Source organism: Myodes glareolus, chromosome 11 (genome assembly GCF_982192425.1).
Source record: "Myodes glareolus chromosome 11, mMyoGla1.1, whole genome shotgun sequence".
In the NCBI taxonomy this organism is placed as follows: domain Eukaryota; kingdom Metazoa; phylum Chordata; class Mammalia; order Rodentia; family Cricetidae; genus Myodes; species Myodes glareolus.
Genome location: NC_142036.1, coordinates 68412539 through 68437594, shown reverse-complemented (window position 1 = coordinate 68437594; position 25056 = coordinate 68412539). Strand labels below are relative to the sequence as shown.

The 25056-nt window shown below is 41.0% G+C and overlaps 1 protein-coding gene across 1 annotated transcript in view; it reads left to right on the top strand.

Moving 5' to 3' along the window:
- The window catches only part of Brms1l (BRMS1 like transcriptional repressor), a 42202-nt gene extending 17762 nt beyond the window's left edge, over window positions 1-24440 (top strand). The window contains exons 5-10 of the mRNA XM_048415643.3: window positions 14193-14289; window positions 15156-15239; window positions 16049-16113; window positions 17042-17081; window positions 19836-19962; window positions 22854-24440. Coding sequence (XP_048271600.1) covers window positions 14193-14289; window positions 15156-15239; window positions 16049-16113; window positions 17042-17081; window positions 19836-19962; window positions 22854-22971 — 531 coding nt within the window. The 3' untranslated portion in view covers window positions 22972-24440. The remainder of the gene's footprint in view (window positions 1-14192; window positions 14290-15155; window positions 15240-16048; window positions 16114-17041; window positions 17082-19835; window positions 19963-22853) is intronic.
- Window positions 24441-25056: the final 616 nt, after the last annotated feature.

Sequence of the window (25056 nt, the reverse complement as noted above, 5' to 3'; positions counted from 1 at the left end):
GATTTGCTTTTCCATAGTCTGTGCTTGCAGGTGACTGCAGTCAGTTTTTAATTAAGTTATTTCCTCATTTCTGACTGCATTTTAGCTCTTTCCACTTTTCTTCAGTTGTTCTACTGTGTGTCCCCATATACATTTCTCTCTCTTCACTTATTTTTTTGCACTTTTGGAGTTTGTGATTGCCATAAATTCTGGACATTTCGCAGCTATCATCTTTTCTGATCTTACTTTCATTCCCCTTTCTCTGCTTTATTGTGCGCCTTCACCATAAGTAAGCCCTCCTTCTGTAGTCCTTATCTTTTTCTTTTCTTTTCTTTAGATTTATTTTATGTGCAAATGTTTTACCTGCATGTGTGTATGCACATCATGTACATGCTTGGTGCTGAACAGAGGTCAGAAGATAGTGTTGGATTCCTTGAAACTGGAGTTATGTGTGGTTTTGAGTCTTCATGTGAGAGCTGGGAACTGCAAGAGCAGCAAGTGCTCCTAACTGATGAGCCGTATTTCTAACTCCTTGTTTTACTTTGTAAGACATGGTCTAGCTATGTAGGGCAGGCTGGCCTTGGCCTTATTCCTCTTGATTCCCAATGCCAGAGTTACAGGTGTGAGCTACCAAGCCCAGGTCTCCAGTATGTAAATCACAATTTTAGGTCCTTACCTGAAGTTAGATCTATGTCCTCTTGTAAATTTCCAGCAAATACTGCAATATAAACTTCTGATTTCCTGACACTGGATCCTGGGGTTGTGGGCATCCCCAAAGGAAGTGCCAGCTGTGTTTCTCCTAGTTGTTTGTCCAGGTGTCTAGCGTGTCCTGGCTGATGACTTCTCATGCAGTGCTTGGGATCTTTTGGAAGCTGCAGAGAGTCCATGTTTGACCCTCAGTTGTGCAGATATCAGGTCTGACATAACTGTCTAGTGTGAGACAGATATCTCTCTCTTAGGCAGCCTGTCCACTGCAGGCATACACCTCTAGGGCCTGTCAGGAGACCCCTGCTAGTTCCCTACCTTGCTTAGGTCCACACCTTTCTTTCTTCCTATATGGGGACTTTCATTCTTCCTAAATGTGTGCTGTGAGGCGTTGACACCTCAAGGAAGCTGCCGCTCTAGAGTCAGGTTAACTAATATGCTAGTGTCCGGGATGCCTGTGCTACTTTAGCCGGCGGATCCCCTTAGGTGTGTGTTTTTTTTTTTTTCAGACTGTTATGCCTGCTGCATTGCCAGAAGCAAAAGCTAGTTTTTTAAACTAGAAAAATATTGATCTTCCTCTTCTATAATTTTTCAGTGTTGAAAGTCTGCTCTCATCTATGGAGATGCAAGCTATTTGCTTCAACTTGTAGTATAGTAAAAAACTTGGTGTTTTTATATTTAGTGTGTAATTAACTTTTATAAAAAAGTCTGAAGAAGGCAGAGTTCAAGGGAATTTTAGAAAGATGAAATAAAAGATGAAAGTGAACTTACTTTTTAAAAAATGAGTTACATGTGTGTGTAGGTAGTTTTCCTATGTGTATGTATATGTATTGTGTGTGTGCTGTGTATGTGGAAACCAAAAGAAGGCATCAGATTCCATTGAACTGGAGTCGCAGATGGTTGTGAGCTGCTAGAGCCAAACCCAGCCAAACCCCTTCTATAGCTGTGAGGCTCTAGAGACAGCAGTGAGCCATCTCTAGCCCAGTAACTTATGTTTTCAATGCTGTGTGTTTAATATTTAAATTTTTATTTTAAGCCTTGTTATAACAGATGAGATAGGAATTATTTTAAGCATGTGAAACGGGGTCAGTGAAACTGAGAGGTTGAGTGGCTTGCTCAGGGCCGCACAGTTAGTGATCGGAAAACCAGCACTGGAGTCCTTTTCTTTCTCTGTTCGTGTGCCTTGCCATTAATTCTGAAGTTCAGTAGTCAGGGCTTTTTGTCTGCTTATTTGGTGGTTCTTACATTTGACTTACGTAGAAGTGAGAGTCAAGAGAAGAGGAAAGACGGAAGACATTGCTCCATTTGTCTGCTCGAGTAGCAGCAGACAGTGTGGCGAAGCCTGGCTTTGAGACTAGACATGTCCATATGGGCACACACGTGGAAAGTGTACTGCTGCCTTGCTGAGGGATAGAGGCAGCAGATAGGATGTATCATGTCTGAAGGAAATTGCATGTGTAGAGTACTAGTGTTCTACTTGAAAAAGGCTGGAGATGATTTATTAGGCGAACCTTAGTACAGGGCTTTCAGTGACTATTAAGATTAGACAGCGGGGGCTAGGAATATGGCTCAGTTAGCAGAGTGATTGCCTAGCGTGCACAGAGCTCTGGATTTAATCCTCAGCACTTCATAAAATCGGATGTGGTGGTAGCATATGCCTGTAATCCAGCACTTGGGAGGTGGAAGTAGGAGTATTAAGGCCAAGCATGGGCTACATGAGACTGTCCCAGAAAACTTGTGCGAGTGAGTGAGTGTGTGTGTGCGCACACACAAACACGTGTACACACACAGATAGATAGATTGAGATTGATTTTTTTGATTGATTGATACTGATTTAGTAGCAGGTGGGAACCAGGACTCAGTGACTTTCAGAGTCAGTTCAGCTTCTGGTTCTTGGGAAGACTGGTGAGAGTTCTTCAAGGTTCTGGTGTCTTTTGATCAACAAGAACCCAACTCGTGTGAAAGCCTGATGTGTGGCACGTCCCTGGAGCTTGCTGACCCTGCACTGCAGCCCAGTTGATGAGCTGGAAGTGATTGAAGGAGATACCTGATTGTGAATGCTACTCTCCACATGCAAAATACACATGTGCACATGTACTTGCCTGCACACAAACACACACACTGGAACATATATAGACATATGCAAGCTAAAAAGAAAGTTTGTTGGGGCTGAAGAGATGGCTCAGAGGTTAGGAGCACTGACTGTTCTTCCAGAGGTCCTGAGCTCAATTTCCAGCAACCATATGGTGATTAACAACCATCTTTAATGAGACCTGGTGCCCTCTTCTGGTGTGCAGGCAGACATGCAGACAGAATACTGTATACATAATAAATAAATAAATTCTTAAAAAAAGAGAAAGTTTGCTTTTGTTTTATAAGCTTAAAATGTCTACTGATAAAATTTGAAAAATAAGTGTAAAGAAGGAGCCGAAATCATAATTTACTATGCAGAGATAATCACTGTCAATAAGTGAGCATGTTTGTGTGTATTTTACCACATAGCTGGTGTGACTCTGAGCAGCTCTTTAGTACCCTAGTGTATTTTCAAGCAGGGTTTCACGCACATGCTGTGGTTCTGGATGCTCTTTGTTGCCTGCACACAGCCTCCTGAAGGCAGAGGCTGGCAATGAAACAAGTGTGCTATCCTTTCTCTAAGCTGCATCTCACTGTTACCTGTGACTCTTAGATGCTGCCCTGGAATTAGGCCATATTTCTATCATTTACACTTGGTTAGCTTTTTGTTAGCAAAAGCCAGGCATTCTGTGAGCCTCTTCACTGTATTGTTCTTATGTCTTTGTGTTTTAGTTTTTGTTTTTTTCCAATTGTAAGTATTGTTCATGGGCCAGAGCTATGGTCTGCTGTTGATTCTTTCTGTGAGGCAGATAATGCCTTTGTATACCACATGTATACCATGTCTATATATGCAGAAGTTGATAATAACTATATTTAAAACTTAGCAATTAAAATTTACATTAAACATGAAAAAAGTTATGGTCTACTTAATCTTTTCTTTGACATCACTTTTGTTATCACGGTGGGACTAACAACCCTTCACTTACTGTTGGATAGCTTTGTTTCTTCTCTTTGTGCCAAGACTGAACGCAAGGCTTTACACAGACCGCTCAGGTGCTCCACCCTGAGCCCTTCACTTACCTTGTATTACTATATTTTAAGCTTTCTTTTTATTTATCCTTTGTGTCATGTATCTTGTGTCATGCTTCTCAATTCCATTCATTTCCTGTCCCTTTGTATCCACCCTCTGCCCTTGCAACCCCCCCCATAAAATTAAATTTAAGAGAAAAAAAAAGAAAAAAATCTTATGGAAGCTGCAGTGTGACACTGTGAGTTATGCAGTAAACCCTTTTATTCATATCTCCATATATCTTTATGTGCAAAAGCTCATTGCAGAGAGTCATTGGTCTGGTTTGAGACCCCTGGTTTCTATTACACTATTGATGCCGAACCCTTACTGGGACTCCTCTTGGGTACCCTGCTGTTGTCCTGTATCATGGAGATCCTGCATTTTTGGGTCTGCAGGACTGATATCTTCATGTGTTCCAGCAGATCTGGGGTGGACATTGGGGTGGGCTAGCTTATAACCCTGGTTCTGAGCCTGGGTAGTTGCAGCATTGGTTAGCCTGCCAGCTGTTTCTTGACATCACCACCAGGGTGCGCTCTCCAGCATTGCGCTTGCTAGTTCACCCCTTGCAGCAGGGAGCAGGGGGTGGGGCTAGTTCTCCTGCTTTCACAGCCTCAGGATCTGCTCTCCCACACCCATACTTTCAGGGCCAGGTCTCCCAGGTCCTTACCTTCCAGGGAGGAGTAGGGGACACTGTCCCAAGTGCTGCAGCTGGTGAGGGGCAGTGCTGCTCTTAGGATCTTAGTGCCAGCTCTCCCACCTGCCTCAGGCGTTGGGTGGGTGGGGCATCTCTCCCCTGCCTATGCCACCATATGGCAGATGAGAGGTGGGGCTAGATCTCCCCACTCAGACATTTTCTGGGCTGGCTCACCTGCCACTCCCTCCACCCCAACAGGGTCAGCTTCCCTGTGCTGCCCAGAAGAGGTGCAGGGCTCATTTCCTTCTTTTTGTTTGTTTTGAGACAGGGTTTCTCTGTGTAGCCCTGGCTGTCCTGGAACTCACTCTGCAGACCAGGCTGGCCTTGAACTCACAGATACCTGCCTCCCTAGTGCTGGGATGAAAGGCGAGCGCCACCATTCCCAGTGTTTTTTTTCCGAGATGGGATCTTGTTATGGATTCAAGACTGACCTTGCACTTTTGGTCCTTAACCTCAGCATCCTTAGTCTTCTGAATGTGTACCAGGCCTGGCTCCTTGCTGCTTTTGAAAAGTCCTTTTGATTGCTGCTCCTGCCCAGTGTACTTCCTGAATGCATCCAGGATTTTTCTCTTCATCCTTGGTGTGGGGAGCAGTGCTGCGTGCGTCTTTTTCTTCATTGTGCTGGTACTTGGAACTTTTACTTTTTTGAGATAGGGTCTTCCTATGTAGCCAAGGCTGGCTTTGAACTTGTAGTCTTTCTGACAGACTTCCAAGTGCAAAGATTTCAGGAGTCCATTGCTTTACCCACTTTCAGGGGAGACTTTTAATCAGGACACTTACGTTCTGTTCTGAGAAAAATTTGTATTTTTATTTCTTTTGGATTTCAATTTATAAACTGAACTCTAGTTCATTTTGGGGAGGTCTCTGGAGGTGATACCAGTAACTAGTGCATAACAAGTATCATGGAGCTACGCCTGCAGCCCTGTAGATAGAGTTAAACTTACTTTTCTACTATCATCCATTGTATTTGTGGTTGATTTGAAAGTTTACTATTAGGATTTTCCCGTAGCCAGGGCCTCAGGTTTGTTCTAAGTTTTTTTTTTCTTTCAAATTTCAGTGCATTGCTTTTTAAAAAAATATTACTTTCCCCCTCCCCCCTCTCTCTCTCTCTGTGTGTGTGTGTGTGTATGTGCATTGCTACAGTGTACATGTGGAGGTCAGAGAACAATTTTATAGAGTCAGACCTTTCCTTCTACATTTGTTTTGTTTTTTTTGAGACAAGGTTTCTCTGTAGTTTTGGAGCTTGTCCTAGAACTAGCTCTTGTAGACCAGGCTGGCCTCGAACTCACAGAGATCCACCAGCCCCTGCCTCCCAAGTGCTGGAATTAAAGTCATGTGCCACCACCTCCCGACCATTTCTTTCTACTTTTACATGGGTTCCAGGGATTGAATTTTAAGTCGCTAGGCTTGTCCCATAAGTGACTTTAACTGCTGGGCCATCTTGCCAGCCTAAGGTATTATTGAGAAAAGGTTTCAGGTAGCTTAGCTGACCTTAAAGTCACTTACGTAACCATGCTAGCCTTGAGCTCCTGATTCTCTTGCCTTCACGTCCTAAGTCCTGGAATTACAGGCATGCACCACCAATCCTGGCTACTGTGGTGTGTGTTACTCTCTGATAATGCTACTCCTTCAAAATCTCCCAGGGCTCCAATCCTGAAGGAAGCTGAGAACTTTGAGGCACTTAAATCCAGAACTACCAGAGGGAAGTTTATTCTGAACATAGGTCAGTATGAAGTTCGTATAAAAATGGAACCTTGGGGTCATTATCCTGGGATTCCTTCATGTTACCTTCCCTGTAACATGAGGGCCAGCTTGTTGGGGTTTCTGTCCCACCCAGTACCCCACAGCCAGCAAGCCCCAAAGAAAATCACACATAGATCTCCATAAGATTATAAATTGATTGGCCTATTAGCTCAGTCTTCTTATTAACTGATTCTTACATCTTACGGTAACCCATAATTCTTGTTTGTGTTAGCCATGTGGCTCAGTACCTTTTCTAGTGGGGCAGATTACATCTTGCTTTTCTGTGGTCTGGGCAGGAATGGCAGAGGGAGTGTTCTGCTTCTCATTGCATCACCTCTACTTCCTGTCTGGTTTTCCTACCTATACTTCCTGCCTGGCCAATCAGCATTTAATTAAAATATGATTGACAGATTACAGATAATTCTCCCGCAGCATTTCCCCCTCTTTTTTTTTTAAACAAAGGAAAATATCCGTAGTCCATTTTTTGGGAATGTGGACGTAGTATTCCAGGCTACTTCCTGCTGGTTGGGGGCGCTGATAATCTTATGGGAAACTAAAGAAAATTATCATCAAGTCCTGACTGGAGTATCCTGTGAGTCTTGATCACCGCAGGCAGCAATCCTGAATCTGTTTTGGATGTAGAACTCTGTATCTAGGCCATCTGTTCCTACTGGAGATTTCTCAGGTGGTCTTCCTTGATTGAACCTTATTTTTCTTAATTCAGAGTGAATCCACAGCCTTTCATTTTCTGTGGAAACAAAAGCAAAATCTCTTCTCCAAAGTAACATACCTTTTGACTTCAGTTTTGATGCCAAGGTATTTTCAAAATACCTATCTTGTGTTAGTTCAGCAGCATTTATAAACAAAAGTCTTTTAGCAGCTGTTGCTCCTTCCTCAGCATTCAAACAATTCAAAGAGAGCATAATAACATACAGTATCAAGATTCTCTGTGTCTTTTCCATCTTTATGCGGCTTTATTTTAACCTCTGTTTCGTTTATTTTTACTTTTATTTTTTTTTTGAGACAGGTTCTCTGTGTATCTTTGTCCTGGAATAACTCTGTAGACCAGACTGTCCTTGAACTCACCGAGTTCCATCTGTCTCTGCCTCCCCAGTGCTGGGATTAAAGGTGTGTGCTACAACACCTTGAACTCACAGAGATGTGTCTGTCTTTGCATCCCAGGCATTGGTATTAAAGGCTTGCGCTACCACACCTTGAAGTCACAGAGGTCAATCTACCTCTGCCCCTTGAAGTCACAGAGGTCAATGTACCTCTGCCTCCCAGGCATTGGGATTAAAGGTGTGTACCACCACACCCAACTACTCTCTTTTTCTTTTTAACTTTATGTACTTTAACTTTTAGCATGCATATATTTTTATCACACTGTAAAACATTTAGAGGTTTTCTTTATCTTTGAATCTATCTTTACTGTATATCTCTCTTTTTCTGATCTTGTGAGTCTTTAAGGAGAGGATTAAAGCTGTGGCTTTGATGGCTGGATCCAGCCCATTCCTTAGCCTTCCAGCCTCATGGTAGAGGTACCGCTGGAACCATTTTTATTGCCACAACTCTATGGCGTTTCAAGGTCCCTGCCAGTATGCAAGCTGCAGCTTTCTGCTCATAGACCACACTCAGTCGGACTGCCTTTCAGAGTTTACCCTGGCAGGACAGCCCAGAAAGCTAGCATTTTAAAACAGTGCAGCTTTTTTCCTGCTATGACTGAAAACCTAAAAGCGTGCGTTCATCTTTTCATCAACATCATTTAAGTGTTTCATGGCAGCACCTCTTAAAAGAGCTGCAGGGTTTTGCAGCTAAAGCTGAGTCAGTAAGCCTCTCTTAAATGAGAGCACTTGCTTGCCTCTAGCAAGCAGAGCAGACCTGAGAAATTGCTGCTACCAGGAAAACATGCTTTACTCTATTCTTTCCCAAGCTTTCTCAGGCTTTCTGTGGATGCAGTTATCCACGTGGGCACCATTCTGTAACAGGAAAGGCGGGCTGTGTCCCACCACCTGGCTCCCGGCTAGCATTACCTCCGAAATAATTACATACAAACTGTATTCATTTAAACACTGCCTGGCCCATTAGTTTCAGCCTCTTATTGGCTAATTCTCACATCTTGCCATTTAGTAATCTGTGTGGCACCATGAGGTGGTAGCTTACCAGGAAAGATCCTAACCTGTGTCTGTCTTGGAGAGGAGAGTCATGGCGACTGCCTCACTGCTTTCTTCTTCCCAGCATCCTGTTCTGTCTACTTTGCCTACCTAATTTTCTGTCCTATCAAAGGGACAAGGCAGTTTCTTTAGTAACCAATGAAAATAACACATAGACAGATGACCCTCCTCCATCACTTTCCTAATTAGAATAGTGGACATGTCAACCTGGGGAGGGACTAATGAATAAGTTCAGTTAGTTAGTCTAAGTGTGAGAACAGAGGTCTGGATCCCTTATAAGTAGTTAAAGACAAAATCACCTCCCGAACAGCAACTGCAGGCACAGTTTTTGTGTTTGTGTGTCTTTTTTCAGGTATCCTTTGGCTTCTGGCTGCTCAATTATGATTTTCTCTCTCTCTCTCTCTCTCTCTCTCTCTCTCTCTCTCTCTCTCTCTCTCTGTGGGGAGGCTTCTCAGGGTCTTCTAGGGTTAAAAAATAAGGAAAAAAAGAAAAAGTGTGTGAATATTAATCTTCATTGTCAACTTGCCAGGATTTGGAAACAGACCACTAGGCATGTTTGTGAGGCTGTGTGGGGTCCATCCCAAAGATGCAGGGATGGTTCAACATATGAAAATCTGTCAGCGTAATCTACCATATAAACAAACTTAAAAATAAAAAAAACCACATGATTATCTCGTTAGATGCTGAAAAAGCTTTCGACAAAATACAACATTCTTTCATGATAAAGACCTTGAAGAGTAGGGATACAAGGCACATGCCTAAACATAATAAAGGCAACATACAGAAAGCCATCATCAAACTAAATGGAGAGAAACTCAAAGTGCTCTCAGTGAAATCAGGAAGAAGACAAGGTTGTCCACCATCTGCATCTCTATTCAATATAGTTCTTGAGGTCCTAGCTAGAGCAATAAGACACCAAAAGGAGATCAAGGAGATACAAATTGTAAAAGAAGAAGTCAAACTCTCACTGTTTGCTGATGATATGATAGTTTACATAAGTGACCCCAAAAATTCTACCAAGGAACTTCTACAACTCATAAACACTTTCAGTAATGTGGCCAGATACAAGATTAGCTAAAAAAAAAAAAAACCCCAAAAAACAAAAAAACAAAACAAAAAACAAACAAAAAAAACCCCCCAAAAAACAAAAACAAAACTAGTAGCCCTTCTTTTCACAGATCCTAAGTGGGCTGAGAAAGAAATCAGAGAAACATCACCCTTCACAATAGCCACAAATAGCATAAAATATCTCAGAGTAAATCTAACTAAACTAGTGCAAGACTTGTATGACAAGAACTTTAAATCTTCGAAGAAAGAAATCAAAGAAGATACCAGAAAGTGGAAAGATCTCCCATGCTCTTGGGTAGGTAGAATTAACATAGTAAAAATGGCAATCTTACCAAAAGCAATCTACAGATTCAATGCAATGCCCATCAAAATCCCAGCAAAATTCTTCACAGACCTTGAAAGAATGTTACTCAACTTCATTTGGAAAAGCAAAAAAAACCCAAGATAGCCAAAACAATCCTGTATAATTAAAGAACTTCTGGAGGCATCACAATCCTTGACTTCAAACTTTACTACAGAGCTACAGTACTGAAAACAGCCTGGTATTGGCATAAAAACAGACAGGAGGACCTATGGAACTGAATCAAAGGCCTGGATAACAATCTACACATCTTTGAACACCTGATCTTTGATAAAGAAGCAAAAAATATCAAATGGAAAAGATAAGAGAAATGTGATACATTTACACAATGGAGTACTACACAGCAGAAAAAATAATAACATATTGAAATTTACAGGCAAATGGTTGGAGTTAGGAAATATCATATTGAATGAGTTAACCCTGACCCAGAAAGACAATTAACATATGTACACACTCATAAGTGGTTTTTAAACATAAAGCAAAAAACAAAAAAATAAAAAACGAGCCCACAAATCACAATCCCAGAGAACCTAGACAGCAATGAAGATCCTAAGAGAGATATACATGGATCTAATCTACATGGGAAGTAGAAAAAGACAAGATCTCCTGAGTAAATTGGGAACATGGGGACCATGGGAGAGGGTTGAAGGGGAGGGGAGAGGAAGCAACAGGGAGGAACAGAGAGAAATGTACAGCTCGATAAAATCAGTTAAAAAAAAAAAGACCATTCTACAGCCTAGAGTCATGTAGTCAATAAGGCGGAAGATAACTGGGCACTAGCAGTGTCTCTCTACTTGTGTACTGGATGCATTATGTCCAGCGCCTCAGGCTAGACTGGAAGCTAGAATAAACAGTTTTTTTCCTAAGTTGCCTTTGCCAGATGTATAATTGCGACAACAATGAAAAAGTGGCTAATTCAGGGAGGTACTGAAATGTGAATGGATATAAGGTGTTTCATTCTTTAATTTATTTCTTTTTTAAAACAGGTTCTCTTGTTTCCAGTGTTAAGCTTTTGTCTTTTGTTTTTAATACTGGATCCAGTATGTAGCCTTGGGTAACCTGGAACTCACTATAGATCAGGCTGGCCTTGAACTCCCTTCAGCTGGGATTAGAAGTGTGTCCTACCTCGCCTCGTTTATGAGGTACTAAAAATACAACCCAGGGCCTTGTCAATACTAGTCTAGCACTTTACCAATTAGGCTACATTCCTAGCCTCACCCCTCCCTGCCCACTGTAGGGTATATATCTAATATTTTAAAAAAGGACTTGAAAGCTTCAAACATTTTTCTATGTTGGTGGATTTTTAAAACAAATCATGAAGAATGGTTAGTGGACTTAATTTCTGTGTCGCCTACAGCAAGTATACCAGTATAAAGGAAGGAGAGTATACCAGTTTAACTTCATATTCATACATGCAAAGCCTTATCTCTTTATGTAAGTCATCTCTGCTTGGGGAAACTGGATCTGCTGACAGCTTCCATGAGGCCTCTCTCTTGAGGATTATTTTCCTTTTCTCTTCTCTGTAACTTATTCATTTCTGTAACGCAATACAGATATAGTTGGAATATTTCAGAAGACTTTTTTAAGTCAGAGAAATAAACAAAAGGAAGTATTTAGAGCAGCATGTAATGAGATAATTTTCACCCCAGTACATACTTATTTTGTGTATGTATGTGTATGTACATGTTTGTGTGCATGCATGGCATGTAGAGGCCAGAGGTTGACATCTGATGTCTCCTCAGTTAGTTTCCACTTTAGTTTTGGAAACAGAGTCTCTTACTGAGCCTGGAATTTGCTAAGTTGGGTAGACTGGCCAACAAGCCAGGAATCCCCCTGTCTCTGTATCCCTTGCACGGGGATTACAGGAGTGACTTAGTTGGGGTTTGTATCGCTGTGAAGAGACACCATGACCATGGCAACTCTTACAAAGGAAAACATTTAACAAAGAGTTAGTCCATTATTATCATGTTGGGACATGGCAGCATGTCCCATGGTGCTGGAGAGGTAGCACCTTACATAGGCAGTAGGAAGTGAACTGAGTCACTAGGTGTGGTTGAGCCACAAAGCCCACCTCCACAGTGACACCCTTCTTCCAACAAGGCCATACCTATTCCAACAAAGCTACACTTTCTGATAGTGCCGCTCCCTATGAGCCTGTGGGGGCCAGTTACATTCACATTACCACAAGGAGTGTACTACTAAATGTAGCTTCTTAAGTGGGGGCTGGGGATTCTAACTGGGGTCCTTATGCTTATGTGACAAACACTTTACTGACTATGCCATATCTCCAGCCCTGATATTTAGTGTTTTATTAAATATTTTAATGTACCAAGCGAGAGGTTTCATTAAGTTCTTGTATATCTGTACCGTGTACTCTTTCTTTATCCATTTCACCACCCTTTCTTGCTCTCTTTCCGGCATCTGACATTTGTTGGGCTTTAGCTTTCACCCTCCCATCAGGATACTAACCACACCTGAGCCTCTGGATTCAGATTAGCATGGCAAGTTCTGCATACTCTGGCCGTAGATAAGCTGCTGTCTCTTTAACCCCTGTCTTTTCCCTATCATACAGGATAATCTTCAGGTATGTGCAGATTAAATTTCAAATCTGTATTAGAAGAGTTCATAATTGACATGGGCATGCTACCTACAGTAGTGTGGCTTCCCCACCTTCCCCCACAAGAAGTCCTATCTATTATAGTAGATTTCATAAGACAATCAAGTCTACAATAACCTAGTATTTTGAGCTAATCTTGTGGGGGTGGGTTTCGATTTTGTTGGAGGTTTATCCCCTCTTCACCTTCGTACTTGGGATTGAACCTAGGGCCTTGTACATACTGGGCAAGTACCTACCACTGACCTACAGCTGTCTTTTACTTTTAGTTTGTGATAGAATCTTACTAAGTTGCCTGTTCTGACCTTGAGTTCAGTCTGGAGTCCAGATAGCTCTTGAGCTTGGGATCTTACTGCCCCTGTCATCCATGAAACTGCAATTATAGACCTTCTTTACCATGACTAGCCTTATATAGGCTTTTTATGAAAAGGCCTTGTATTATATTTATGTACATTTTGTGGCTTTTATAAAAAGAGCTACAGTGGCGTGCAGTCAAAACCAATGAACTGGACCTTGTAGCCTGGGTTCTAAAACAGTGTTTTTAGAACCTGATCTGGTAAAACAGTGTTTTTGTTTTATTTATTTTACTATTTCTCAAATTATACATTTATTTTTGTACACGTGGATATTTTGCCTGTTTGTGTACCACCTGCATGCCTCGTGCCTGAGGAGGCAAGAAAAGGGTCCTGGATCCCCTAAGTGGAGTTACAGACAAGCTGTAACTCCTGTGAGCTGCTGTGGGTGCTGGGGTTGAGCATGGTTCTCCGGTAGAGCAGCCAGTGCCTTAATTGTGGAGCCGTCTCTCTAATCCCAGTGCTCTCTTTTATTTGTCTATCTGCTGGTTTATTTATTTGTTTTGTTTTTCTTGTCTGTTTTATTCATGTTTTTATTTTTTGTGTGTGGTGCTAAGGATTGAACATAAAGCTTTTAATATGCTAGATAAGTGTTCTCCCGCTAGGGCTGTATTTCTATCCCTACCCTGTTTTAGTATGTGAATATGGTGTAATTAATCTATAATTTTATAATTCAATTAACATGTCAGTTTTCTCTAGGTCAGTCTATTGCTTATATATATTCTAGCTGAAATGTGATATTTTATTGAATTACTTTAAATGACTGTAATGTTTTTATCTAAATATTATTCTTTGTAGTATATTGCTGTATTTAATATGATGTAGAGACAGTAAAAATTCAATATCTATTTTATTTAATTTTGAAAAGCTTTTTTTACTCATGTGTGTATGTGTGTGTGCATGCCCATGAAAGTCAGAAGAGGGCATCAAATCCCCTAGAACTAGAGTTATAGATGGTTGTGAGCCACCACATAGGTGCTGGGAACTGAACCCAGGTCCTTTGCAAGAGCAGCAACTGCCTTGAGTCACATCTCTGGCTCTAATTAAGACATTCTTAAACAGGATGTTATTTTACTTAGTTAAATCTATTTTTATAATTGTTCCCTGGTTTTATTTTACATATTGCGCATTTCTTCTTTAAAAGTTTTCAGTTGTGGGACTGAGGACGTAGCTCAGTGGCAGAGCACTTACCTAGCACACACACCCTTGCTTCAGTCCTCAGAGCTGCAGGGTAAAAATAAGAGAAAATAAAAAAGCAAGCACAACCACCATGCATTATAGGACTCTAAATAATTTGGTATTGTTAGTTAAGATGAACTGATATTTTCTTTCTTTTCACTTGAGTATCATGTTTCTTTCCAGAGTGAAAAGCTTTTGTTATATGATACAGTCCAGAGTGAGCTTGAGGAGAAGATAAGAAGGCTTGAGGAGGACAGGCACAGCATCGACATTACCTCAGGTCAGGGCCGCGGTGTGATGGTGTCCTCGTGTTAATGCTGTTCATGTGAATACAGTGTCCCAGCCAGAGGGAGCAGGGGAGGAGCCTTCTAAAGAATGATCAGGTTGAGGTTGTCTAGGAAGATGTACAAAGCACAGCATAGGAAAAGGGACAGAAGTATGACAGGAGCTGCCACGGGACCAGACTGGAAGACAGTCCCGTGTTCTTCCAGGCGAGTGGATAAATGTTACAGGGTGACAGGTTTTTGCCTTGGAGAAAGGAAATATTACCCTGACTATTAGATCAGCTCAGTATGAAATGTGTCCATTTCTGGATGGCAGTAGAGAAGTTTTCTGTTGCACACTAATAGACGTTTTACTAGGTTAGCCCACAGTTCTTTAGTATGTATTGTCTTTATGGTTTGCATTTTGCTTCTCTGCTATAGTTGGGGCAGATGTGGTGAGATCAGTGTGGGTGTTTCCTTGCTTGTGAGTTGGGTGTCTGTGGACAGTTGCTTAGTTTTTCTAAATGGATGTCCTTGTCTGGAAAAGAATGGCCACCTCAGGGCTGGCGAGATGGCTCAGTGGGTGAAGGAACTTGCCCCCAAGGCTGGCAAACTGAATTTGGTCCCCAGCACCCATGTGGTGGAAAGAGAGAACCCACTCTCACGAGTTCCCTCTGACCTCTACATGTGTGCTGTGGTGTGCAAGTGTGCATACACACACAACACACACATAGTGAGTAAATAAATGTAAAAACTGAAAACAAACTCCCTCTGTATAGTTTCCTTGGAGCTTTGTATGTCAGTAAGCTGTAAACGTGAAATTCTGTACTACGCTTTCTTCCTGTGGCCCCGGAAGTCAGCTGTTGTTGTGATTTTCTTGCAGAGCTGTGGAATGATGAGCTTCAGTCCCGGAAGAAGAGGAAGGACCCTTTCAGCCCTGACAAAAAGAAGCCCGTTGTTGTTTCAGATATCCTTTCCCACGCTGTCTGGTTTCCACACTGCCCGCCTTCCTTACTCCATCACACACGGGTCTTACTGGGACTATTTCCTAACAAGCACACGGGGACTCACAAAATGACTGAAGCCAGAGATAGACTGCGGCCCTGGGGGCAGGGGACAAGAGGAGGAACCCTGGTCCTCACCTCAGCCTGGAAACTGATAGTGTCCCACCCACAGGACTGCGGGGACAGCCGTTTATAATACAGTGTGATTAGTTTTCACGGGTGCTTTTTGTTTTTGAGACAAGGTCTTGTATGTAGCCCAGGCTGGCCTTCTGTTGTAAAGATGAGCAGCAGCAGGCTGCTTACCGCCCAGTTCCTGGCCGCCTGGCTGATCCCTGAAATAATTACATGAAAACTGTATTCTTTTAAACACTGCCTGGCCCATTATCTCCAGCTTCTTATTGGCTAACTCTCACATCTTGACTAACCCATTTCTAATAATCTGTATGACAACACAAGGTTGTGGCTTACTGGCATGAGTCCAGCCTGCGTCCATTTCGGGAAGGGGAATCATGGCGTCTGCCTGACTCTGCTTCTTTCTCCCAGCATTCTGTTCGGTCTTCTACACCTATCTAAATCCTGCCCTATCAAAAAGCCAAGGCAGTTTCTTTATTAACCAATGAAAGTAACACATAGACAGATGATCCTCCTTCATCAGCCTTGAACCCTTAATCTTGCGTCAGTTCATTGAGTGCAGGAATCACAGATACGTGTACCACATTGGCCACCAAACTCTATGATTTGCTCAGTGCTGAGCTGACCTTGACTTCTCAACGTCCATATATAGTTTATATGCTTCAGGACCTTGATATCCTTGAGGACTGGACAACAATTAGAAAGGTATGATTAACAAATGGTACAACAGAAGTATAGTCAACCTTTTAGGAGCTTGTTCATCAATATATAAACATATAATTGTTGTAAATATACTTTGCTTTGCAGTGGGCTGCAGAATATTTTAAGAATTAGACATGCTTGTAATTTGTATTTTTTTCCTGTAATAAAGCCACTAATAGTTTATAAAAGAATATGGAATTGAATATGTTTAGTTTGCTCTAGAGTATTTGGACTCAGAGCTTGCCCTATTTCTACTCTATAGAAAGTACCCAGTAAATATTTGTTAAATGAATACATTGAGCTTTAAGTGTCTTATATTCTATTAATAACTATTGAGGCAAGATGGACTTGGATGCTTGTTTAAGAATGGAGCTGTATATCTTCCCATTTTTTTTTTTTACTTTTTATTTATTTCTATTACCATTTTTACCTTTTATTTTGCTCAGACTGCTCTAGGATTCACTTTGTAACTCCCAAAGACTTTGAATTTATGAACCTCCTGCCTTGGCCTTGCTTGTAATCACAAGATTACAAGCTTGTGATACAGACCTGGCTTGAGACTTGTTTTCCTTATTAAAAGTTTTCATTTTTATAATTTATCCAGAGAAAAGATTTCAGCTTTTAATAATGCCTATGGGAGAAGGTGTTCTCTATGACTTACATTGTCAGTCTGGAGGCTTGGCATACCTCTCAGTTCTAGCATGCCTGCCTAGTGTGCCTGCCTAGTTAGTGTGCCTGCCTAGTTAGTGTGCCTGCCTAGTGTGCCGGATGCATTGGGTTCTTTCCCCAGCACCAGAAGAAAATGAGAGCAGCTAATGTTTATATTTTATTCTATTATTGAACCAATGAAGAAAATTATATATGTTATAGATAACAAAATGCATTTTCAGTCTGAACTCAGACTTTCCCCTCTTTTTCTCTTTTTTCTAAGGCAATGGCTACATTGGGTCCACACCGAGTTAAAACAGAACGTAAGTCATGTGACATCCTGTCTGTGGAGAGTTATTGAATCAGAGTGGTTAAATGCCCTGTGTGTTGAGAAACTATATCACAGCAAACTCTAACTGATATTACAAGGAACTCTGGAGTCTCCTGCTTCATGTAAAAGCTTCATATGTATCTCTTCAATTTCTTCTTTCTTGTTAAGCTGAATCAGTCTTACTGATATTAGTTCTGTAATTCAAGATGCATTTACCCAGTGTGTTTTTGTTTGTTGTTTGTTTTGTTTTTAATTGGCCCATTACTTCTTTAGGTGAAGTGTTGAGAACTCATGAATTTGTAGCATGAGTAATAAAAACCCAGAGACAGAAATTTAGTTCAACCCAAAAACCAGAAAAGCAAAGCAGCCAAGGCACTAGAGAAGTCTTAATTCTACCAAGGCTGGGTGACAGCAAACTAAACTGCTAAGCCTCTCTCTCCTCGCATTCTAGATTCCCTCCAGTTCTGGGATTAAAGGCGTATGACTTCCTAGTACTGGGATCAACATTAGCCACCACCAGCTGGATTTGTTTCTGCATTGATCTTTTGTAGCCCAGGGTGGCCTTGAACTCACAGAGATCCATCTGACTCTTAAATCCTGGGATTAAAGGTGTATGTCACCATTACCTGATCTCTAGTGGCTTTAGCTTTGCCTCTGGTCTTCAGGCAAGATTTATTTATCAAAATACAAATAATATATCACTACGTGAATTGTTTTCAGGGAGTCTAGACACTCTAGGGGTTGTGTATTAAATTTCTTAGGAATTCTTTTGCCCATGAGCAGAGATTAGGGTTCTGACAGTGGAATACTGAGAGATTATCTACCAATGAGGTTTACCTGTTGTGTTTTAAGACAGGACTTTGCTAAGTAGCCTTGACTGGCCTGGAAATTAGGATCTATTTGCCTCTCTCTCCTGAGTGCTAGTGTTAGCTTTTATATATATATAGCAACTATATATATTTGTTTTCAACTCTGAGGCAGCTGCCAAAATTGTGATGAGCACTGGTGTCTGTTTCTGCTTTTTTTTTTTTTTTGTAGATTTTTGTAATTCTTTAAAGGTTAGCTTTTTGAAAAACATGTTTTAAATAGTGAGGAAAAGAATTTCTTGCTTCATTTCAAAAGTTTCTTTAAGAGGTATTTATCTTTAAGAAAGCTTCATTTTTTTTTCTTTTAATGGATCCTTTAAACTTTATTTCATATCAATAAATTGCAGCAGTATTATACCTATGTACTACCCTTGTCTGGCAGGGACTAATGCCTGAATCTCTAGAATGATTTTGGGTCTTTGATTTTTCTTGGTGTGTGTGTGTGTGTGTGTGTGTGTGTGTGTGTGTGTGTGTATGCGTGTGTGTGAAATGCATGTTCACTTGTGTGGGTATGTGTGTATATGTGGAGGCTACAGATGTATCTTCGATGGCTCTGCACTTATTTTTATTGATGTAAGATTTCTTGTTGAACAGAGCTCTGATTCTAGTGAGTCTAACTGCCCTGCATGCTCTGGGGAGCCCCTGTTTCTGCTCCGTGGATGCTGTGCCTGTCTGGCTGCTACTCAGATTCTTGTTTTCACACTTGTGTAGCAAGTGAGCTGTCTCCCCAGCCCCTCATGGATTAGAGTCCCACCACCCTATCCAATGGTTCTCTTCTAACTTGTCTTTAGCTAATGTTCCACGACTTTGATCCATAACATTTACCTCTGTTTGTGCCTTTAAGAATAATAAATTCCACAGTTCTTTTTAAAGAAAATGTATTGTGCATCTAGGGCATGTGTGATTACACGCATTCCATGCACACACGTGGAGATCAGAGGACAACTTTTAGGAGTTGATTCCTTCCTTTCACTGGGGGTTTTGAGACTCAAACATCAAACTCAGATTATCAGGCTTACATAGCATCTGGTTTACCTGTTGAGCCATCTCACTGGCCCCATTGGTACTTTTAAATTCATCACCCTGTTTATCTGCCTCCTGACTGAAGTGTAAGCCTTACAAAGGCTGGCAACTTATCTTTTTACTTGTTTTTTCTTCAGCACCCAGCACAGTATGCTGTGTATAGGATAGGCTCAGATGTGTAATGAACGAATGAATAACTAAAGACAAATGCATATATGTTTATCACTACCTTCTTCATACCAGAGACTAGTTAGGTTCTTGAAGAGACAATGGGGACAGAAGGAGATTTGGAGGCTCCTTTTAGTAAGTAGGTGAGTTAGTACCAGATGATGATAACCATATGGAGCCCGGGTAAGCTGCGGTGATGACTTTCTGAGAGGTGGCCGCTGAATGATGAAGGTGCAGCTACTGCGTGATGTGGTTTTGACTACGTTCCCCTAAGAGCGTGTTTTCCCTGCAGTCGTTCATCTAGTAATGCCAGACCATTCTCAGGGTTGGAATTGGAAGTTCTGCTTACGATAATTAAAAGTTCTGGGGACCTCTCATTATACATTAGATTTTGCTTTTTTCCAAGTATGATATGCCTTCTAGGGGAGGAGATTTGAAAAGCAATTTTCAAAATTGGAAATAAGACAATTCATGTTTTTCAGGAGCACTTAAGAGTGGTGCTGGTAGTTACCTTTCTCGTGCCTGCGCACTCTCCTGACTCTTCCTCACTGACCTTTGTTCTTCTTAGACAGTGAACTCTAAAGTCAGAGAATTTCCTATGTAAGAATCACATGTACATGGATTACTGTTGTTTTTTAACGTTTTGACAGTATCTTATTAACATCACAATTATTTAATGATCCCTTTAGCACCTGTGAAACTGGAGAAACACCTGCACAGTGCTAGATCCGAAGAGGGAAGACTGTATTATGATGGTGAATGGTATATACGTGGACAAACAATATGTATTGATAAGAAAGATGAATGTCCTACAAGGTAAGAAGCTTCCTGTCACTTCAGTGTTGCTGAGAATTGCTGTTTATGCCTATTGTCAATCAGCATTTGCAGCCCCTGTAGGTTATTTGCCATGTTTCGTTTGTTCCTCAGGATCCAGTCGTGTGTGCACAGTTGGTAATGTTCATACACGAGACTTCACGTGAGAGTTGAGCACAACATTAAAAAGCGCATGTGTTGGGGGTTACTCATCCATGAAGTGATCCTGTTTGTTAATTCTTACAGTATAATTAGTTGTTACAATCCTAATATAATGACTTTCAAACCAGACCACTAAGAAATTTTGGTGGACCTATTAATTCTTTACTCTTTTGGTTCCATTTCAGTTTTCTGGATTAAAAAGCCATATCAGTTGGCAATGCAGCTAAGTTTTTAGAGTGCTTGTTAGTGTCCAATAGCTCTGGCTCCAGTCCCCAGCACTACATGACCCGGGCAGGCGGGGAGCCTGCAATCTCAGCACTAGGGAGGTGGAGACAGAAAGATCAGGAGTTCAAGGGCAGTCTTAGCTGGGGTCTCTGCAATGGCAGGGCCAGCAGAGTAACAGTTCATCATGATGCAGTAGCCAGTGCTGGGTTAAACTTCTAGAGTCTAACCCTGAGCAGTTTAGTTTAGGGATATTTAAATACAGTACATTTGAAAAAAAGTTTCCTGATGTAACAGAATCCTGTGTGCACAAAGAGTCATAATTACATGAAAACTCTTCTCAAAGTACATGTGACTTCTTCTGTGAAGGTGGGTTCTAAAAATAGGCTACATATGTTATCTTAAGGGCCTCGGGAGGATCTGGTGTGGTCTCGCATAGAGGTCATCTAGACTATTACCCATCCTGGATCCTGTGTGTGGGAGCCTGGGAGAGTTGGCTGTGCACATAACCCAAGGATCATCTGGTCTATTAGCCACCTCCATTCCCAGCCTTCTGGGTGGAAAACCGTGTGTTTAACATTCCTGGTTCCGCTAGACGTTATCTTTGAGCACAAGGACCTTTCTGTTCCCAACACTTAGCTGCTTTAGAGTTGGAGGGCAAGCTGGGGCTACAGGAGAGACTCCATTTCAGACAAAAAAGTATTAAGGCAGGAAAGAAATGGAAAATTAATGAAAACTTTAAGAATGCGTAGTGGGGCTGGAGAGATGGTTCGGCTGATGAGAGAGAGCAGCTCTCCTAGAGGACCCTTGGTTCCCAGTACCACAGCTGTCAGTTCACTCCAGCTCCCTCTTCTGGCCTCTGCGAGCACTGCACACAGTTTGTGCACCATGTAGCTAAAATAGTCACACACATAAAGCAAAGAACAAAAGTAAAGCATTAAAAAAGAGTACTTTGTAACTAAAATATAACTTGAAAACTAGAAATTAGTCTTTAAGTGTTAATTTAGATTTAATGTTTATGTTAATTATTCATGCAGCCTACAAGTTATCTTGCTGTGGTCTTTTTGAAAATATCGATGAGTTATTGCTTTCATCCTTTAGGGTTAAATTCTCAAAGTATCATCTTTCTAAGTAAGAAACAGTCTTTTCTACATAAGAACATTTGAGTTTAGTTTGATTTCTTATTTTGAAAGTTTAATTGGATTATGATTTCATATGTAAATTTTTGGATTTCAAGAACATGCATAACAGCTTTTCTCATAGAAGTTCGTTTATCATAATACCAATTTCATTTGATTCCCCAGGATTCTCTTGTTTTATTGGTTTTTGAGACATTTTACTATTACTTAGCATTAAAGTGATTAAAAAGAGATAGCAGTAAAAGAGATAAATCTTTTGAAAATAGATTTTGAATATCTTTTCTGTGTAAAGATTAGTAGTATTGAGAAGAGAACCAGTACAACAGATGATCTAACACTGGGAATTGACAGGTTAGTGTTTAAAAGACTCCCTGTTGATGGTAGAAGAGGCTCTGATGCTATTGGATAAGGGCTTTAGGTCCTCTGTCCTCTTGGAGGATGAAATGTTGATGCGGAAGAAATGGTGTGTTTTAGAACAGCCAGTGACTCGCTCAACGAGGGGATGTGTACCACAGGGCTTTTCAGCACCATGGAGCTCACTTGCACACCTAGGGAGTATAATGCAGCCACTTGGTGCAACCAAGAGTTGTAAGATGTTTTGTAGCAACCCTTTTTGTTTTATTTAAAAAAATAATTGGAAAGACATATATGCTAAAATTTTAACAAAAAAGTCTAATACAACACAGGGCTGGGGATGTAGCTCAGTGGTTGGGAGCTTGGCAATCCTACACAAGGTCCAGGTGTCAATCTTCAGCTGGGGAAAATGTTGATGTCGTAAGTACATAGGCAGGTAGCAAAGTGAATCATCTTTGTCAAGTGTCAGGCACTGCATGCGACTGTATCTGCTCTGCTTTCGTGTGATTGACAGCACAGGAGGTCTCTGTGTACCAGTGTCATCGCACACACGAAGAACACATTGTGCTGTAATGTTTGACAGTGCAGCTTAACTATGAAGTTTTAGCTCATAGCCACTGTTGTCTATGCAGTCTATTGTTGATCAGAATGTTTCTCATGGCTTAGTTCTAATAGAAAGAGGAATTTATTGATTTCATTAAGAAGGTAAGTTGATGATTATCGTGATATTTTCTACTCCATGCCCTGCTGACAGTGCAGTGTCTGGTAAATGTCAGTTTTATACCTGAACTTACTGAGCTTGTAAAGTATGGAACCTTGTTTTTAAGCTAGTAATCTAAAATGAGATTAGTAAAACCCAGAGGAGGCAGAAGAAATGCAAGCTCAAGGCCAGCCTGGGCATTCTATGGCATGTCTAAAAAAAAAGAAAAAGAAAAGAGAAATAAACCCCCATAATAATAAAATAAATGAAATGAAATGAACCACATTGTAATTCATTCATTTTTTTTTCTTTTTTAGTGCTGTAATTACAACAATTAACCATGATGAAGTTTGGTTTAAGAGGCCTGATGGAAGCAAATCTAAGCTTTACATTTCCCAGCTACAGAAAGGAAAATACTCAATTAAACATTCGTAATCACAATTTAAGTGTTATCCAAATCTACCTTATTAGTGTTACCAAGTGTAATGTGCCATGGGAGCCAAGAAAATGTATTCAGCAGCTTAATATCTTCATCGAGTCATGAGAGAATGTGTCTTTTAGGTAGTACTCTTACGTAGACCCCATTTGGTAAGTCATTAAGAAAAATAGTGAAAAGAATTTAATCATGACCATCACATTTATTTGCCTCTTAGGTCCAGTGGCCAGCAGGTATATTTGGTAGGTATCTTTTCCCTCAGTTTTGTTTCATTTTGTTTTAATTATGTGAGTGTCTCATCTTTTAGTGCACTACAAACTACAGTTAGCTGCAGTTTTAAAGTCTCCACGCCTTCGTCACTCATTGTGTTTGTAAATAAGACCGAGAAAATATTTCCTATACATAATTTGTATTAGTGCGTTAGTTTAAATCATTTGAAATTTATACATATGTCTGTGAGTATGTATATATGGCATCATCAGCTTACTTAGAACCGGCAGCCCAGCCGTCCAATGTTGTTTTACCCCAAGTTGAACTGTTGGGTCTGAGAAGTAAAGGGAGCACTTTTACAGACTGGATCTCCTTCTCTTCTGCCTCGTGGTGGTGGCCTCTTTTCCAGATCATATTAGAGGTGTATAGGTAGCATTGTGTCACGTGTGACCACGCTGCTGCCTGTGTTTATTGTGAGCTTTTGGAGGGCCGGCGTCCCCTGGTGTTGATAATGCGGTGTCTGCGGGAGCAGCGGCTGGCAGTGCTGTGGTGCTTTCTGCACGTCTGACCATCTGAAGATTATAGTAAGCATTTTCTGGAGGCAAAGCTAGATCTTTATTCTAATTTTATTGCTAGGGTGAAATAGATGTGAACACTTTCTTTGAATCTAGCCCTCCCCATTAGCATTTTAAAAAATCTTCCATGTTTTTACATTTTAAGGCCATTTGGTGCAATTTAGAAAATGTTGGCCTCTCTTCCCTTAGCCACATTCATAATTAACTTCCAAAGCCTCTGGAACCAGGTAGAAAACTGAAGCCCGCAACTTGGCAGCACGGTTGGCTATAGTATGTGTTTAGGGTGCCACCAAATCAAGTGTTTTCTGGTGGTCTCATGCACTTTAATTTCTGTTACTATGGTATTTAGGAGGACGAGGAAGATTCACTTGCTAACACTCAGCCAAGGAATCTCTGCATGATTCCGTTAGTTCCTTATGAGTTTACCTCTGCAGGTATCCTGTGCAGGTCACCACTTCACAGTTGCCAAATGTAACCCGTTTGACTTTTGAAATTAGTATCAGCAGTGCTGCGCTGCTCTGTTCTGTTTCTCATCAGCTGTAGCGGCTGCACATACTGTCGCAATCCAGGAGCGTTTGACAGTACTTATATATAAATATATATATATGATGTTTGGTAAACATTTTTAATGAGATTTGTATTTTTAAATTTAGTATGTAATAAAAAGAAGTGTTTGAGTGTCATTTGTGGTACTGTGTGTTATTCACTTATGCTTAGTGGTTTCTACCCTGCCCACTTCTGGGCAGACGCACAGCGGTGTGGAGGAAGGGGCTTGTGCTCTGCTACCCACACTTGCACCTCTGTGGGGCATGCGTAGGGATTCAGGGCCTAAGTTATACTTAACTAAAATATACACACAGGTGTGTTATACCTTAGCAAGTATACTCTGTATTTTGAAATTCTAACCAGAAAAAAAAAATAAAGACGTGTTTCTCATGCTCACTGTGAAGACTTTAATTTCTGTCATACTTACTATTCCACCACCATCTTAAGGTTGTGGCAAGCACATCCTTGTCAGTGATCTGAAACCATGAGATACCTTATTGCAGAGTTTCCCATTAGTCTTTTAGTTATTAGCTTTAGTTTTGGTGATCATCGGGAACCCAGCGATGAGATGTGCCAGCCGCTGCTGCTACCGTGTTTATCATCAGTTCCTGCTGTCAGCTTCTGGACTTTCCTACCGCAGCTCCTTGTTCACGTCAGGCTCACCTTGCCCTGCCCTCTCACACTTCACACAAAAGACCCCAGCCATTATCTAAGACTGTGTAAGTCTGTTACAAAGTGGACTGAAAACTCATG